Source organism: Bos taurus, chromosome 13 (genome assembly GCF_002263795.3).
Source record: "Bos taurus isolate L1 Dominette 01449 registration number 42190680 breed Hereford chromosome 13, ARS-UCD2.0, whole genome shotgun sequence".
In the NCBI taxonomy this organism is placed as follows: Eukaryota; Metazoa; Chordata; class Mammalia; order Artiodactyla; family Bovidae; genus Bos; species Bos taurus.
In genome coordinates, this window is record NC_037340.1 from 60,114,757 (window position 1) to 60,131,038 (window position 16,282).

At 49.9% G+C, this 16,282-nt stretch overlaps 1 protein-coding gene across 1 annotated transcript in view; it reads left to right on the top strand.

Moving 5' to 3' along the window:
- Positions 1-3,790: 3,790 nt before the first annotated feature.
- RSPO4 (R-spondin 4) overlaps positions 3,791-16,282 on the top strand; it is a 36,392-nt gene continuing 23,900 nt past the window's right edge. The window contains exon 1 of the mRNA XM_002692278.6: positions 3,791-4,000. Within this exon, the coding sequence (XP_002692324.1) occupies positions 3,922-4,000 (79 nt within the window). The 5' untranslated portion in view covers positions 3,791-3,921. The remainder of the gene's footprint in view (positions 4,001-16,282) is intronic.

The following is a 16,282-nucleotide window of genomic DNA, read 5'->3' on the forward strand; positions in this document are numbered from 1 at the left end:
AAAATATATAAAACATCCATATCATGGAATACTGCTCAGCAGTAAAAAGCAGCTATTAACACATGCAATAACCTCGATAAATCTCAAGCAAATTATACTAAGTGAAGAAAGCCAGTCTCAAAAAGACACATACCGCACGATTCCATTATATAACATAAGTGTAACAACATAATTATAGAAACAGAGAGCAGATTAGTGGTTTGTTAAGGATTAGGGTGTTGGGGAGGGAGTGGGTGCAGCCCTAAAGAACAGCATGAGTAAGGGAGTGCTGTGATGGTCCTGTTAGGTATTTAAATGTGGTGATGGTTACAGGAAACTGTACAGGAGATAAAATTGCATCCCAGGAATCTCTTCAATCCCTGACCAACCAGGACAGTTAGTCACTCAAGCAGGAGCCATCCAGCAGCCCTTGCTGCTCACCTGGAAGAAGAGCCAGGTCCTCTGGCTGCTTAGGAAGAAGAGCTCACAGGGGCTGGAAGTGACACAGGCAGGAGCCACCACATCACTGGGGTGAGCGTGGCCCAATGGGGCAAACTGGCCAGAGGTTCGCCAAACGTTTGCTTTTCCTCCTGAGCACGTAGTAAGGCGAGACTGTATTTCCCAGCCACCTTTGCAGGTATATGGGGTACATGACTGAGTTCTGACCAATGAGACATGGAAGGACACGCTCTTTACTTCCCGTAGGTGGTCCTCCATGCCCTGCCCCTTCCACAGTGAGCTTTAAGCCACGCAGTGGCTCAGTGGTAAAGAATCCTCCTGTAATGCAGGAGGCATGGGTTATAGTCCATGGGATCGTAAAAAAGTCAGACTTTTTTTAATTTAGCAATTAAACAGCGACAACAAAGAGAGCACAGCACAAGCTGGAAGGAACTGAGGTCCTGGCTATCCTGCAAAGGAGGACTTGCTAATCAGGAATACACACTCTGAGCATAATGCGGTGCAGCCATTATATCTAGCTTCATTTACTTGTGACAGCATCCAGTAGTTCCTTAACTGATGGCTCCTGGTGTGTACACCTCCTATTCTGCCATCAGCACCACTGACCCTGATGTCCTCCCTATGTTCAGAGAGGGCGGCTGGATGGCAGACTGGGATTCCCAGACTCCCTCCCCACTACAGTTACAGAGAACCCAAGACCCTTTGAGCAGCTCTAGGTTAGGTGGGGACCTGAATTCTGGCTCTTAGAACCCTAGAAATACCAATTCTGAAAGGATCGGAAGAGAACACAAAATCTCATCTGTGCCACTGAATGAATGGGGAAACTAAGGCCAAGAGAGAGAATAGGAGGTACCTGCGGTCCCACAATAAATCAAGGGATGAGTGGGCACTCACTCATTCATTTTTTTTTCATTCTTTTATTCATTTCACAGATATTTATTTAGCAGTTTATGTGTCCAGTGCAAGGATAAAATAGAAGATTCCTGCCCTCATGGAACTCACCAACAAGCAAATTTCAAACATGAACAGGCCTGGTAGTGCTTGGTACTACAGGCATTAAAACAGGACCAAGAGACAAAGGGCACAGGCATCCTATTTGGTCTGGAGTAGTCAGAGACGGCCCCCTCAGAGGAGGTAACCTAGAGTGGAGACAGGCCCTGAGGATATCAGGAATTTTCCAGGCAGTGTGTACATTCTCAGTAATTCAGTCGTGTCCGACTCTTAGCAACCCCATGGACTATAGTCCACTAGGATTCTCTGTCCATGGGATTTTCCAGGCAAGAATACTGGAGTGGGTTGCCATTTCCTTCTCCAGGGGATCTTACAGACCCAGGGATTGAACCTTGGTCTCCTGCATTGCAGGTAGATTCTATACCACTGAGCAACCTGGATGGGTAGGGGCTGACTCTCCAGTTTCCTAACGGTTGATCTTCTAGGGTCACCTTATTTCTCTGCATACCCAAATTCCATGTATAAGCTGAGAGACTCTTGCATCTGGAGAACTCATTCATTCATTCTCTCTACAAACAAGTTGCACACCTCCTCTGTGCCCAGCATGAGCCAGGTTCTGGCATCCGGATATGACCTCATCTCTGGCCTTAAAGAGTTAACAATTCAGAGGAAGGGACAGACACATTTATAGTTACTACCTCATGTGATCCAAGCTGTGACAGAGAGATTGTGGAAGCCCAGAGGAGGCCCTGGACTGGCCCGAGAATCAGGGAAGGCTTCCTGGATGAAGGGTATATTCAGGATGGGTCCTGAATTACTCAGCGGGGAAGGGGGATGGAATGTAGGCCAACATTCCATGAAGAGATCACTCATGAAAGGCTCAGAGGTGTGAGAGACTTGGAGACATCTGTGAAATACTGCAAGGAGTTGAGATCTTTGGGATCAAAGGGTGAAAGGAGGGGTAGAGGGGAAGGGGATATCAAAGAGGTGAGAACAAGAGGACTTGGTAGGCTTGGTGGATGGGGACCATGCTGGGACACCTTGATGCCATCCCACCTCTGCCCTAGATTTTCTGGGCTTCCTGGGCTAGGCACCACCTATCCCTAGGCCTCAGTGGCCCATCTGTAGAATATAGCACCACTGGGAGGGATGGCTCTGACATTCTACCCAGATCCCTATGAGGTTGTTTGTTGGTGTTCGTGGAACCCTATGGAAGAAGACCCGCCAGGGCAGAGCGGCCTCACTCTCTGTGTTTCCCTTCCCCTGACACGCCCTCGCTTCAGTCGTGTCCGACTCTGTGCGACCCCAGAGACGGCAGCCCACCAGGCTCCCCCGTCCCTGGGATTCTCCAGGCAAGAACACTGGAGTGGGTTGCCATTTCCTTCTCCAAAGCGACTTAGCATGGAAGAAGACCGGCCAGGGCAGAGCAGCCTTACTGTTTCCCTTCCCCTGGCATGCCCTCAAATGTCCTCAATGCACTGGGCATCTCACTAAGGGTGAAAATAGGGGCTGGAGAAGGAGATGTGGGCGTTTACCTTTTTGTTTTTAATCAAATTACACACACAGGTAAAAGGAAGAACAATGTTTCAGCAACAGACTGTCAAGGGTAAGTTCCCCAAGTAGTAGCTAAGAGGGTACAGACACTGGACCCAGACAGACCAGTGACCTGCTGTGTGATCTTAGATAAGTCTCTCAGCCTCTCTGAGCTTCCCTTTCCTCGCCGGTAAAGTGGAGTTAATCAGAACAGAATCTCACTGGGTTGTTTTGAAGACTGTATTCTGTATAAAGTGCTTAGAACAACGCCAAGCACACAGGCCTCAAAAGTGACAGGCAGTATTATTAATTACTGTTACAGTTTTCAGTGGGCAGGGCGGCGGGAGGCAGAAACGTACCCTTTGTTGGGAAGAAGGAGGAATTTCACCCTGAAAGGGTTAAAATTGGGCCAGCTGCTCCCAACCTGTAGATAAGGTTAGAGGAAACACAGTCCAGGCCCCGGGCCCCTTGCCTGGCGAATTTATGAGGTGCTGGTCACTTTGAGGCTTAGGAGAAAAGAAGAAAAAGAAAATCGGAGGCAGAGAGTGGGGTGGAGGGAGAGGCTGAGAGCAGGACAGGGTCACCTGGCGTCTGAGCGTCTGTACCTGTGTGTGTGGCGTGGGGGACCATACCTGTGTCCGCCACGGGGCAGCGCAGGAACGACGCCAGAGCGCTCACAGCCCGACAGACCGACCTCTCGGCCCCTGGCCTGGCGACCCCCTCCGCCCCCACCGCGCGCCCGCCCCTAGCGGGTTAACGCGCCGCCCCCGAAGCGCCAGCTCCTCCCAGCCCGCCGCGTCTGGGCTCTGCCGACGCCCTCACTCGACCTGGAGGCCGGGCCCTGGGCGGACGGCGGGTCCCTGGCGGCGGGACTGACCCCGCGCCCGCGGATGCGCCGGAATCAGCCCCCGCGCCCCGCCGCACCGCCGCCGCAGGGTAGCCACTGGGTCGTCGGTTCTCCCAGGGCGCCCGCACGCCCGCCTGGACCAGGCTGCCCAAATGCGGGCGCCACTCTGCCTCTTGCTGCTTGTCGCCCACGCCGTGGACATGCTCCCCCTGAACCGAAGGAAGAAGCAAGGTATGAGGGGCAGCCGGCAGGATGGCCGGGCAGTGCAGCAGGATAGTCGAGGGGTGGCCCTGGGGGCATCTGCCTGGTGCCCGGCTCCCCAAACTGTTAGCTCTTCCAGACTGCTGTCAACCCCACTCTACAGATGGGGAGACTGAGGCCCCAGGATACTGTGGGGCAAGCTGGACCAAGAAGGGTTTCTAGGGAGGGAAAGAGCTGGCAGGGCTGACTCCTTATGCCCACTCCCTGTAATAATAGTATTGCTGGGAGGAAGGAAAGTGACTTTTGCAGAGACAAGAAGCCTCAGGTGACACAGGCTAGGGGTGGAAGGGACTAGGGGACAGAGTTAGTGGCTCAGAAATCATCCCAAGCATCAGTATTGAGCCAGGAGGTGAGGTAAAGAGCCCTGAGCTGGGAGTCCCAATGCCCCGGTTTCAGTATAGACCCTGAATCTCTGCATGACTTTTCAGAAGGCAGTAGTTTTTGGTAGGTTCTCCCTGGGTGAGGGCCTGAGCTGCGTGAGCTCAGGGAGACTGGAGTTTGACAACATTTATTCTGGGATGACCTGGAAGACATCTACACCCTCCAAGAGCCTCAGTTTTTCTGTCTTGACCTAGGGCCACTAAGAGGATGAACCAAGGTTCAGATTATAAATGTACCAGGGGCACAAAGTCGGGGGCCCCTTGCACTCTCACCTTGGGACTCTATGCCATGTTCCCTCTCTGCGGGAGTCAGAATGTCCCAGGAGGTAAGTTTGAGGTTGTCCCTGCAGACCGAGGAGGGTAAGCGAGTCCCACACCTGAGCCGGCAGCCCTTTGACCTCCGTCCAGTTGGCAGTCTGAGAGTTGACGGCCAAATGCCAGCCTCTGTGCCCAGGGTTTTCCACGCACGGAGGGAGTCCCCACCGCATCCTCATGACATAGGGATCATCCTATTCATAGAGCCAGGTGCCAAGGCTCAGACAGGCTGAGTAACTTTGCCAAGTTGACCAGCAGGTGAGTAAGACCCTGTGTCTTCTTTCTTTCCAGCTCTGGTGTTAGGTTTGAGCAAGGCTGCATGGGAAAGAGAACAAGACTGTTCTCTGGGGGCTTCTAGTCCCTTTTAGTATAAAGCCCTGAATAGACAAAATCACTCCTGGAGTGAAACAGGGGGCTGAGAGTGGTTGTTGGAGAATGGAGGCGTGGGTTTGGGTGGGAGAGAGAGACTGAGGCCTGAAGGACTCCAGGTCCAGGCGTGACTAGACAGAGGGGTCCAGGGAAGGGAGAGGTGGGTGGGCTTCAGGTGAGCTGCGGGGAGTCTGCGACCTCATGGGGACACTGGTCTGTGAACGGCCCTTTTATGGTAAAGCTCATAGGCTCTGGAGTCAGCCTGCCTTCCTCAGTTACCAGCTGAGTGACCTTGGGGATGTCACTTTGCCTCTTTGAACCTCAGTTTACCCATCTGAGGGTCTATTAGAAGCTCTCTAAGATTTTCTTAGTTCTCAGAAAGACCAAAAAAAAAAATTAAAAGTGTAAAACACCTCTCTCCTCAGTAACTCCTCTTTAAAATAGGAATAATGATCTTCATATCCAACTCACAGGGCAGATGTGGGTAAGACTCAGTGAGTTAGCGTTTCTGTTAAGTGAGTAGCCAAATGCAGTAGTCATTCTCCTTTCCTGCCCATCATGTCTTTGGTCACTCACAACAACCCAGAGAGGGTGGGGGGATGCTTATTTTCTGCATGAGGAAACTGAGATTCAGAGAGAAAAACTGATTGTCCAAGGTGGCCCAGCAGGTTAGTAGCAAAGCAGGCTTGAATCCCAGCTGGTCTGACATGATGCTGAGAAGATGTCTCCTGAGCTCTGTTGGTCTTCCCTTCTCAGAGCCTCAATTTCCCCATCTGAAGAGGAGCTGGTTTAGAAGAGCTTTAAGCTGCTTCTAAGTTCTCAAACACATGCCACACAGAATCAAGAAGAAGAAAACGTCTGGTCCCTCTTCCATCCCCAGTTGCTCAGTGAGGAGGTCGGGCACGGCTGCACCTTACACGGCCACAGTTTGGTGAGGGGGCTACTGGCGCCCCTCCCCATGGTTGTTGATCTGTTGCATCTGGAACACATGCGTGTCCGGGGCAGCATCTTCTGCGAGAGGCTTTGTGACTCTGTTTACCTGTCAGGTGCAATGGAGATAGCCTTGGATCTTAGTCCCACCCCACCCCCCACTCCTTTTGGGAGAGTGGATTCCCCCAACCTACCTCCTACCCACAGCCTTGGTTTCGCCATTGGCACTAAGGTGGAGGTAGGAGGTAGCAGAAAGCTTCCTGTAACCTATTCTGCAAGGTGGTCATAGGAGTCTTGGCCAAACAGCTTTGAGCATTGCTGGCTTCAGCAGATTTCTTGATGGCGGGACTTATCAGAGCATTCGTGGTGAAGAGGCAGAGGACAGAGAATAGGACCTTTCCCAAACCAGTTACAGATTAGCGACCATTTTTCATAAGACAACTGCTTGGAAACTTCCACACAAGATCCCCGAGGGTCTTCCCAGCTTTGACATTCTGGTCTAACTTTGGCAAGAGAATGTGTCCTGAAGGCACGTAGATATTAGCAATGCCTCTTTTCTCCTTTCCTCTCCCCTCCTTCCCAGCCCCGCTTCCTTCTTTAATTCCTTCCTTTCTTCTTTCCTTCCTCTCTCTCTTTCCCTTGCTCATTCAATAAGCATTACAGGGCAGACCCTGCGCCAGGCTCTGTGTTGGGAAGTCTGGGAGTGTCAAGGTAAATGGACCTGGGGCCCTTGAGGAGTAGCTAGTGTGGAGGGATGCCCTTCCCTGGTCCTCTCCCACCTCCCTTCCAGCGTTTGACCTGCTCTGCAAGGTCAAGAGGAACGTTCTCTGGGCCCAGCAGCCGCCGAGGCTGAGCTGTCACCCTCAGGGCCTGGCTCCCACAGACCCGTGCTTCGTCAAGCTCCAACATCACTTTTTTTTGATGAAACCTAATTTTTCTGTTTCCAAGACAAGAAAGACGAAAAGAAAAGGCTTGAGAATGGTTCTCAGAGCTCAAGTGACTCTTACAAAACAACATGTTGATTAATTAAGTATAAACGAATCAGAACCAGATGGGGACGTTTCTCTTGAACATGCTGGGGTGTCCCGGCAATAGGAGAGTCGGGCAGGGTGAGGGGTCCTGGTCTGTAACCCTGCCTTGATATGGAGCTTCATTTAGGCAATGAGGAGAAGACAGGCTATCCCCGACTCTCCTCAGTGTCTATGGCCTGCCAGGGAGGGGCCTTGTGGATGCAGTTGTCCCCCACATTCACATGGTGCCTTTAGATCCTTCTGGACCTGGGGCAGCAAAGGGCAGAGGGAGGAGCTCTGGAATTCAGGGCCCTCTCTTGCCCTGCATGTGTGATTTGGGGCAGGCCACATACCTTCTCCAATTCACAGTTCCACATCTGTGAAATGGGAATGGTTGTGCGTACCTCTTTGGCGTTTGGGCCAATTCACCACAGTCACAGGGAAAGGGGTCTGAAGGCATACAGTGGGTGCTTCATAAGAACTCAACCACTTCCCCCTCCATTTTACAGCAGAGCGGATGCTCCCTGGGCTGGGGGGAGGGAGTCTCATGTGGGTTGAATCTCACCTCTGCCCTTCTCCCCTCTCTGAGCCTCTAGAAATAGAGATTTCTTTACAAATAAAGAAAATTATCTGTACAGTGACTATGGCAGTGCCCACTCCAGAGGCCTGTTAGGTGGACTGAATATAATAATTCTCCAAACTGAGAACCCCTGTGTTTATGTCCAGACAGGCAGCACTGTCCCCTGCCCAAAGACAGAGAAACTGAGACCCGGAAGGCAGGTGCCCAGGGCATTGGCCGTGATAGAGGAGGACCTGGGTTTCTAGTCTCCAGGTCAGGGCCATGGCTGGGCACAGAGCAAAGTATATCTCACCTCCCTCTCCCCTGGGTGGAGATAAGCCTACCCCTGCCCAGCCACCAAAGGAGACCCTTAGGGCGAGCACGTGCCAGGAACTCTGCGTGTGGGTTGTGAAGTCTGACTGTGGTGCTGCCTGCATTACTCCTATTTCCTAGACAAGAGGTCCGAGGCTCCGAAAGAGACAGAGACCTGCCCAGGAACTCCCAACAGCTGAGTTGGAAGGTGGACCCAGAGTTTTGGAGGCTCCGAAGTCTGTGCATAGAAAAGGAAGTGAATCCCATCAGAAACTTGCCAAGGGCTACAAGGAGGAGTTCAGTTCAGTCGCTCAGTCATGTCCGACTCTTTGCCACCCCATGGACTGCAGCACGCCAGGCTTCCCTGTCCATTACCAACTCCTAGAGTTTACTCAAACTCATGTCCATTGAGTCGGTGATGCCATCCAAGCATCTCATCCCCTTTTCCTCCCGCCTTCAATCTTTCCCAGCATCAGGGTCTTTTCAAATGAGTCAGTTCTTCGTATCAGGCGGCCAAAGTATTGGAGTTTGGCATCTGAGGCCCTCCATGAATGGACGCTGGCCCTGTCTGCAGTCGGACCTCCACCCTCAATACAAGGAGGAGGGTTGGTAGTAAAACAGGCTCAAATCAGTCTGACATGATTCTGAGAAGATGTCTCCTGAGCTCTGTTGGTCTTCCCTTCTCAGAGCCTCACTTTCCACATCTGAAGAGGAGCTGGTTTAGGAGATCCTTAAGATGTTTCTCCGGAGAAGGCAGTGGCACCCCACTCCAGTACTCTTGCCTGGAAAATCCCACGGGCAGAGGAGCCTGGTGGGCTGCCATCTATGGGGTCGCATAGAGTCAGACACGACTGAGCGACTTCACTTTCACTTTTCACTTTCATGCATTGGAGGAGGAAATGGCAACCCACTCCAGTGTTCTTGCCTGGAGAATCCCAGGGACGGGGGAGCCTGGTGGGCTGCCATCTATGGGGTCGCATAGAGTCAGACACGACTGAAGCAACTTAGCAGCAGCAGCAGCAGCAGCAGCAAGATGTTTCTCAGTTCTAAAAGACACACACACACAGAGAAAATAAAGAAAATGAAGACTTCCAATCCCTCCCCCATCCCCAGTTGCTCAGTGCGGAGGTCGAGCATGGCTGCACCTACCATGCCCACTGTTTGGTGAGGGGGCTACTGGCGTCCCTTCCCACAGTCGTTGATCTGTTGCATCTGGAACACGTGCATGTCCAGGGCAGTATCTTCAGAGAGAGACTTGTGGCAAGGAGGAGGCATCTGAGAGGAGCCCCATCAGAGGGCTAGGTCTTGGGAATTTGTCAGCCGGAAGCAGCAGTAGCATAGGAGCTGGGGACTCTCGAAGGCAGAGCGGAGGGTCTGGCCGGTGGGAACGGCCAAAGGGGCTGTGTGGCAGAGCGGGTGGAGGTCTGACTGCAGACAGTTCCAGCATCCTGTCATGGAGGGCCTCGGATGCCATTTGCCTGTCACCATCGTCACAAAGAAATGTTTACTGAGCCCCTCCTGGCGATCAGGCCCTAAATTAGGTGTTGGCGAGGACAGCAGAGTTGTGCTCCATTGTCCCTGCTCAGTCGCTCAGTCCAGTGCTCAGTCGCTCAGTCGTGTCTGGCTCTTTGCGACTCCATGGACTGTAGCCAGCCAGGCTCCTCTGTCTATGGGATTTTCCAGTCAAGAATACTCCAAAAGTCTACAAGCAATAAATGCTGGAGAGGATGTGGAGAAAAGGGAACCCTCTTACACTGTTGGTGGGAATGCAAACTAGTACAGCCATTATGGAGAACAGCGTGGAGATTCCTTAAAAAACCGCAAATAGAACTGCCTTATGACCCAGTAATCCCACTGCTGGGCATACACACCGAGGAGACCAGAATTGAAAGAGACACGTGTACCCCAATGTTCATCACAGCAGTGTTTATAATAGCCAGGACATGGAAGCAACCTAGATGTCCATCAGCAGATGAATGGATAAGAAACCTGTGGTACGTATACACAATGGAGTATTACACAGCCATTAAAAAGAATACGTTTGAATCAGTTCTAATGAGGTGGATGAAACTGGAACCTATTATACAGAGTGAAGTAAGCCAGAAAGAAAAACACCAATACAGTATACTAACACATATATATGGAATTTAGAAAGATGGTAACGAATACCCTGTTCGCGAGACAGCAAAAGAGACACAGATGTATAGAACAGCCTTTTGGACTCTGTGGGAGAGGGCGAGGGTGGGATGGTTTGGGAGAATGGCATTGAAACATGTATAATATCATATAAGAAATGAATCGCCAGTCCAGGTTTGATGCAGGATACAGGATGCTTGGGGCTGGAGCACAGGGATGACCCAGAGGGATGGTACAGGGAGGGAGGTGGGAGAGGGGTTCAGGATGGGGAACACATGTACAGCCGTGGTGGATTCATGTTGATGTATGGCAAAACCAATACAATATTGTAATTAGCCTCAAATTAAAACAAATAAATTTAAATTAAAAAAAAAAAAAGAATACTCCAGTAGTCAAGAACTACTGGAGCAGTTTCCTATTCCAGTCCCTGCTGTCAGAGAGCTCAGCATCTCCTAGAGGTGTCAGAAATGAATCCATCACGAAAAAAAATGGCACAGACAGGATCCTGCTGCTTCTCAGTATAGCTCAGAGAGGCTGGTCGTTGGTGGTCCTCATCTCAGCTGAGGAATCTGAGACTCAGAGGTGGGACATTGCTCAGCCGAGGTGTCAAAGGATAAGGGGATCCTCTTCAGTTTGTTCGCCTGCCTCCTCTCATCCATCTATTAGTCCGCTGTCTCTTCATCCATCTTTCCATCCTTCCATTTAGTGAAAAAAACTGAAGCTTACGCTGATTCAGAGCTTTTCAAACTGAGGTTTGGAATCATTCAGCAGATCTGGGAAATAAATTTAGTAAATGCAACTACAATTTAGAATGCTGAAATGGAGTAGAATAGAATAAAACAGAGCAGTATAGAGTAGAATGAAATAGGGTGAAGTCAGCAAACTTTTTTGCAAAGGACCAGATAGGTAATATTTTAGGCTTTGTAGGACATACTCTTCCTGTTGTTGTTGTTTTTTTTTAAACAAACCTTTAAAAATATTAAACCATTCTTAGCTCACAGCCATACGTAAAGAAGCCATTCAGTTCAGTTCAGTTCAGTCGCTCAGTCGTGTCCGACTCTTTACAACCCCATGAATCGCAGCACGCCAGGCCTCCCTGTCCATCACCAACCCCCGGACTTCACCCAAACTCATGCCCATCGAGTCGGTAATGCCATCCAGCCATCTCACCCTCTGTCGTCCCCTTCTCCTCCTGCCCCCAATCCCTCCCAGCATCAGAGTCTTTTCCAATGAGTCAACTCTTCACATGAGGTGGCCAAAGTACTGGAGTTTCAGCTTCAGCATTAGTCCTTCCAAACAATGCCCAGGACTAATCTCCTTTAGAATGGACTGGTTGGATCTCCTTGCAGTCCAAGGGACTCTCAAGAGTCTTCTCCAACACCACAGTTCAAAAGCATCAATTCTTTGGCACTCAGCTTTCTTCGAAATCCAACTTTCACATCAATACGTGACCACTGGAAAAACCATAGCGTTGACTAGACGGATCTTTGTTGGCAAAGTAATGTCTCTGCTTTTGAATATGCTGTCTAGGTTGGTCATAACTTTCCTTCCAGGGAGTAAGCGTCTTTTAATTTCATGGCTGCAATCACCATCTGCAGTGATTTTGGAGCCCCAAAAAATGAAGTCTGACACTGTTTCCACTAAGTTAGCCCATGGGCCATAGTTTGCCAACCCCCTTCATGGAAAATACCAGAATGCGTTGCAGATGTTAAGATGAGTTATCACTTTGAGAAGTGGGTTTTGCTCACATACATATGTGAGTGTGTGGGTGCATGTGTGTACCCGTATGTAGATGTGTGCACATTGATGTGGGTGTGTGTGAGTGTGGATGAGGGGTGTGTGTACTCTGTGTACTGTGTGTGTACTGACATAAAAATGTAATTTTTACTATTGTCCAAAAAGTGTGGAGGCCACTGTATCAGCTGGCCCAGTACAGTCCTCCCGACAGTTCTGAGAGGAGGGTTCCAGGGGATCCTGGGATTGCAGATGGGGAGTTGAAGGCCCCGTGGGTCACACAACCATAGGCATGTGAACCCCAAAAGTCTGGCTCTGGAGCTCCAAACAGGAGGCTAAATTGCCTTTAAAGTAGCAATTGCCCTCGACATATTTGTCCTTACGCTTGTTTCTAACGGCCCTGAATCTGATGGTCATGTCCTTCCCAAGATGTTTTCTTTTCTCAAGGTGGACTTTAGCCCCAGGAAATGGAATGATCCATCAGGGTCTAAATGTCCTCCTGCATCAGACATCCCCAAGGAGCTGCTGAGTGCTGGACACTGTATGTTCCTTTCACATCGACCCTCCCCCAGCCCTGCCGGGTGGATATGGTTACCCTTCTTCCTTTACAGAAGAAGCAGGCTGTCTCAGAGAGGGAAACCGACTTATCCAAAGTCACATAGCCAATGTTCCTGATTCCAGAACCATGGGAGCAGGTCCCGCCTACTAAAGAGTGCTCCAGAAGGTCCATCTAATGCTGCCAGTACCCACCCGCTCATTCATATAGGCCTTCACAGTTTGCAAAACAGTTCAACTTCCATTTTCTCTCTGGAGTTCTGGAGACAGGTTATCGAATGATGGAATGCTAGGGCTGAAAAGTTGAGGCCTTGGAGACCCATGTTTGTGTTAAAAAAAAAAAAAAGGAGCTCCAGGCGAGGAAGTGCCTCAGCCAAGATCACCCAGCCGGGGTGGAGGTGAGGATGCAGGACAGGGGGCAGGGCCGCGAGGGTGGCCTTGGATAGGCAGAAGAAGGCAGCTTGCTCCAGAGCCTGCAGTCTGGTTTAGAGCTTCTCAGAGCCTCAGTTGCTCGTGTCACTTGGGAATGCTCCGTCTGCTTTGTCTTTCTCCCAGGCCCAGAAGAAATGTTAGATGAGAGGGTGCAACAGAGAGGGCTTGCACAGCTCTGCAGAGGTTTCTTAGTAACCAGAGGCCAGCCCAGGTCCAGGAGCTTGTAAGGGCCTCCAGGGTTACCTGAGTGCCACACGGGGTCTGTGGCCTGGGTGTGTGGTTCCATGAGAGGCACCTGGCGGAGGCCCGGGACCCACACAGAACAGCCATGCCCTTGAAGCAAGTCCTTCTGTCAGAGCCCAGACTGTGGACACTGTTAGGACGTAGAAAAGCCCCAGGTTCTGTGGATACCCAGGGACACACACGTCGTTTATGTGTCAAAGGGGTTCTCATGGGGACACACACCTCAGTTACCCAGAAGGAACAGGTTAAGTGTGCTTACTCAGTCGCTTCAATCATGTCTGACTCTTTGCAATCCCATGGACTGTAGCCCACCAGGCTCCTCTGTCCGTGGGATTCTCCAGGCAAGAATACTGAAGTGGGTTGCCATGCCCTCCTCCAGGGGATCTTCCTAACCCAGGGATGGAACCCATGTCTCTTATGTCTCCTGTATTATAGGTGGATTCTTTACCGCTGCCCCTCATGTATATATCCACACACATATATGTTCCTAAAAACATGTATTTGTTTCTTTAAAGGTACTTAATTTTCACTGCAACAAAGGTTTAGAAAGTCTCTTTTTGATTTTGTTTTATGGTTATTTCCTCTATGCCAACTGTTACCTGTTTTATTTACCAATGTCAGGCACTGTGCATATAAACTGACTAAATTCTCCTAAGAAACCTGTGATGTGGGTACTATTATCGTCCCCATTTTACATATGAGAAAACTGAGGCACAGAGGGGTTGAGTGACTTTCCCTAGGTCACACAGCCAAATTCAAATCCTTCCTAGTCCCAGAGCCCAGACTCCAATTACCAAGCTCAGTTGCCTCCCAGCCTTATTTAGTCCTTGCAGCAACCTGGAAAAGGATGTTATTATCCACATTTCACAGACGAGGAGACTGAATTAAGAGAGAAAGGAGCATGAGTTAAAGAATGTGAAACTGCCATTTTTATAGGCTGAAAAAAGCCAAATATTAGTGATTTCATATGTTCCAGTCTACTAGCTTGGCAAGTAAGTTTGGCAAAGCCAGGATTTAAACCCAGATGATTGATTCCAAAGGTTGGGTCCATAGCCACCCTTCCTGGCCTTCTCCCAGTACATCCAGATAATAGCCCACGAGGTAGTTGGATCCTGTAGTTCTACAGAGGCCTTCCAAGCATAGAGAGGGCTATCAACTTGCCAGGGTCACACAGCCAGGATGGGGAGAGGTTGGAATGTGCCCCCCACCCCAGGTCTCCCTGGCCAGAGCCTCCTTGTCTCAGCTCTGTGCAGCCATCAGCGCCACCCAGGACACACACACACCCTCGGCGCCCCCCGGGGATTCCTCCAGGGTCCCACAGTGCATGGTCTGGTTCCCGCTGCACGGGGGAAGCTCCCTCATCTTGGGCACTGCTGCCTCAGGCCAGGCCGCCACCGCCCGCCCTGGGTGATTTCTTATAATGTCACGTGATTCACAGGGCCCCTGATCTGTGGCCCTTGATGGGGGCCTCTCTGGGTTTGTGTGGGTGGGGGGGTTCTGTTTCACTAGCTCAGAAGAAAGGCATGCACAAGCCTGGGGGACACAGACCACGTAGGGAAACCACTCCCTTTCGCCAGAAGCCTCCACTTTCCCTGCAGACTGACTGCAGTGCCCACATCCGCAGGGTGGGGACACCCAGAAAGGAATGTCACAACTGCTCTTCTGCAGCCTGCTCTGCTGTTGGCAGGCAGGCACGGCTGTCTCCAGCATGTCCCAGATGAGCGGTGGGAGGTCGACTGACTGGCACGAAGGCCACGGGCTCTGCTGCTCACCAGCTGAGTGATGTTGGGCAGGTCACCTCTGGTGGCTAATTTGCAAGATGGGGCACAAAAGGCACCCACGGCACATGGTGAGTGCTCAGTTGGTGAGAAGAGTGTCTAGTGCCGGGCAGGGAGTGCGGGATTTGGGCTCAGACAGGCCTGGGCTCAGCTCCCAGCTCTGCTACTGCCATGTTCGTGTGAAGATATTTCATTACTGAATCTCAGTGTTGTCTGTCAGTACCATGGTGACAATAGTAGCAGCTACATCATAGGATTGTCTTGAAGATCAAAATTGTGCATGTAACCCACCTGGGAGACAGTAGGTGCTAATAAATGGTGACGCCAGTCATGCGTCATAGGAAAGCTTGCTCTACTGTCCAGGACGTTCCAGCCTAACGTCAGACAAGCCCCTGCCTGGGTTTGAAAGTCCTTGGCAGACCTAACTCTTCAAAAGAAAGTTATTTGGGGAAGCCCAGATTCAGAGGCTAGGGAGGCCCTAAGTGCTATGTGTCTACAGCACAGTGACTCACCCTCTCTGAGCCTCTGTTCACTCCTCTATGAAGGGGGACCTCAGAGAACAGCGGTGAAGATAGAAGTGTGTGTGTGTGTTGCTCACACATTATAAACATATAAATGATGTGATGAGGCCTGACATCCTGCCCTCTGCCCACAGCAGCTGGAAAAACGCAGTCAGATGCTGCCTTTCAGACATACTTTTCCTTCCTCCTCCCCTCTTGCCTGCTTCTGGCAGACATGTGAGCCCAAGAGACTTAATTCATAGCACATTATCAGCTTCAGTCGAGCTGATAATGCTTATTTTGTATTATCGTATTTTTTCCTTATTTTTTAAATGATTGCGCTTCGTCACTCAAGTTGTGTCCAACTCTTTGTGCCTCCATGAACATTAGCCCACCAGGCTCCTCTGTCCATGGGATTCTCCAGGCAAGAGTACTGGAGTGGGTTGCCATTTCCTTCTCCATTTTAAATGGTTACAAACTGTCAATGTTTAATTTAACTCTTAACATTTACTTCACTTATTTTAAAATTTTCATTTTACTTAAACATCTTATTTTTATTAATTTTAATGTATTTAGTTTATTGAAGTATAGTTGATTTACAATGTGGTGTTAGTTTCGGGTATACAGCAAAGTGATTCGGCTATATATATATATGTATTTTTTTTTTTTTTCAGATTCTTTTCCCTTATAGGCCGTTACAAAGTACTAAGTATAGGTCCCTGTGCTATCCACTAGATCTTTGTTGGTTGTCTGTTTTATATATAGTGCCTTAGCACTTTATAATTTACTGTCTTTGTTCTGGCCATGATCTTGTGGGTAAAAAGCTAATAAACTGTGTTATTTGCATGATATCTAATTTGCTTATCATATCTCCTTAGATTAGTGAATTTAGGCATTTATAAATAAATACTTTATATGAACTCCTTTTAAGTGTCTTTTGTGGATTTGTTCAGCTTGTCTAAAAATGATTTTATTAGGGTTGTATCAAATGTTAATCTT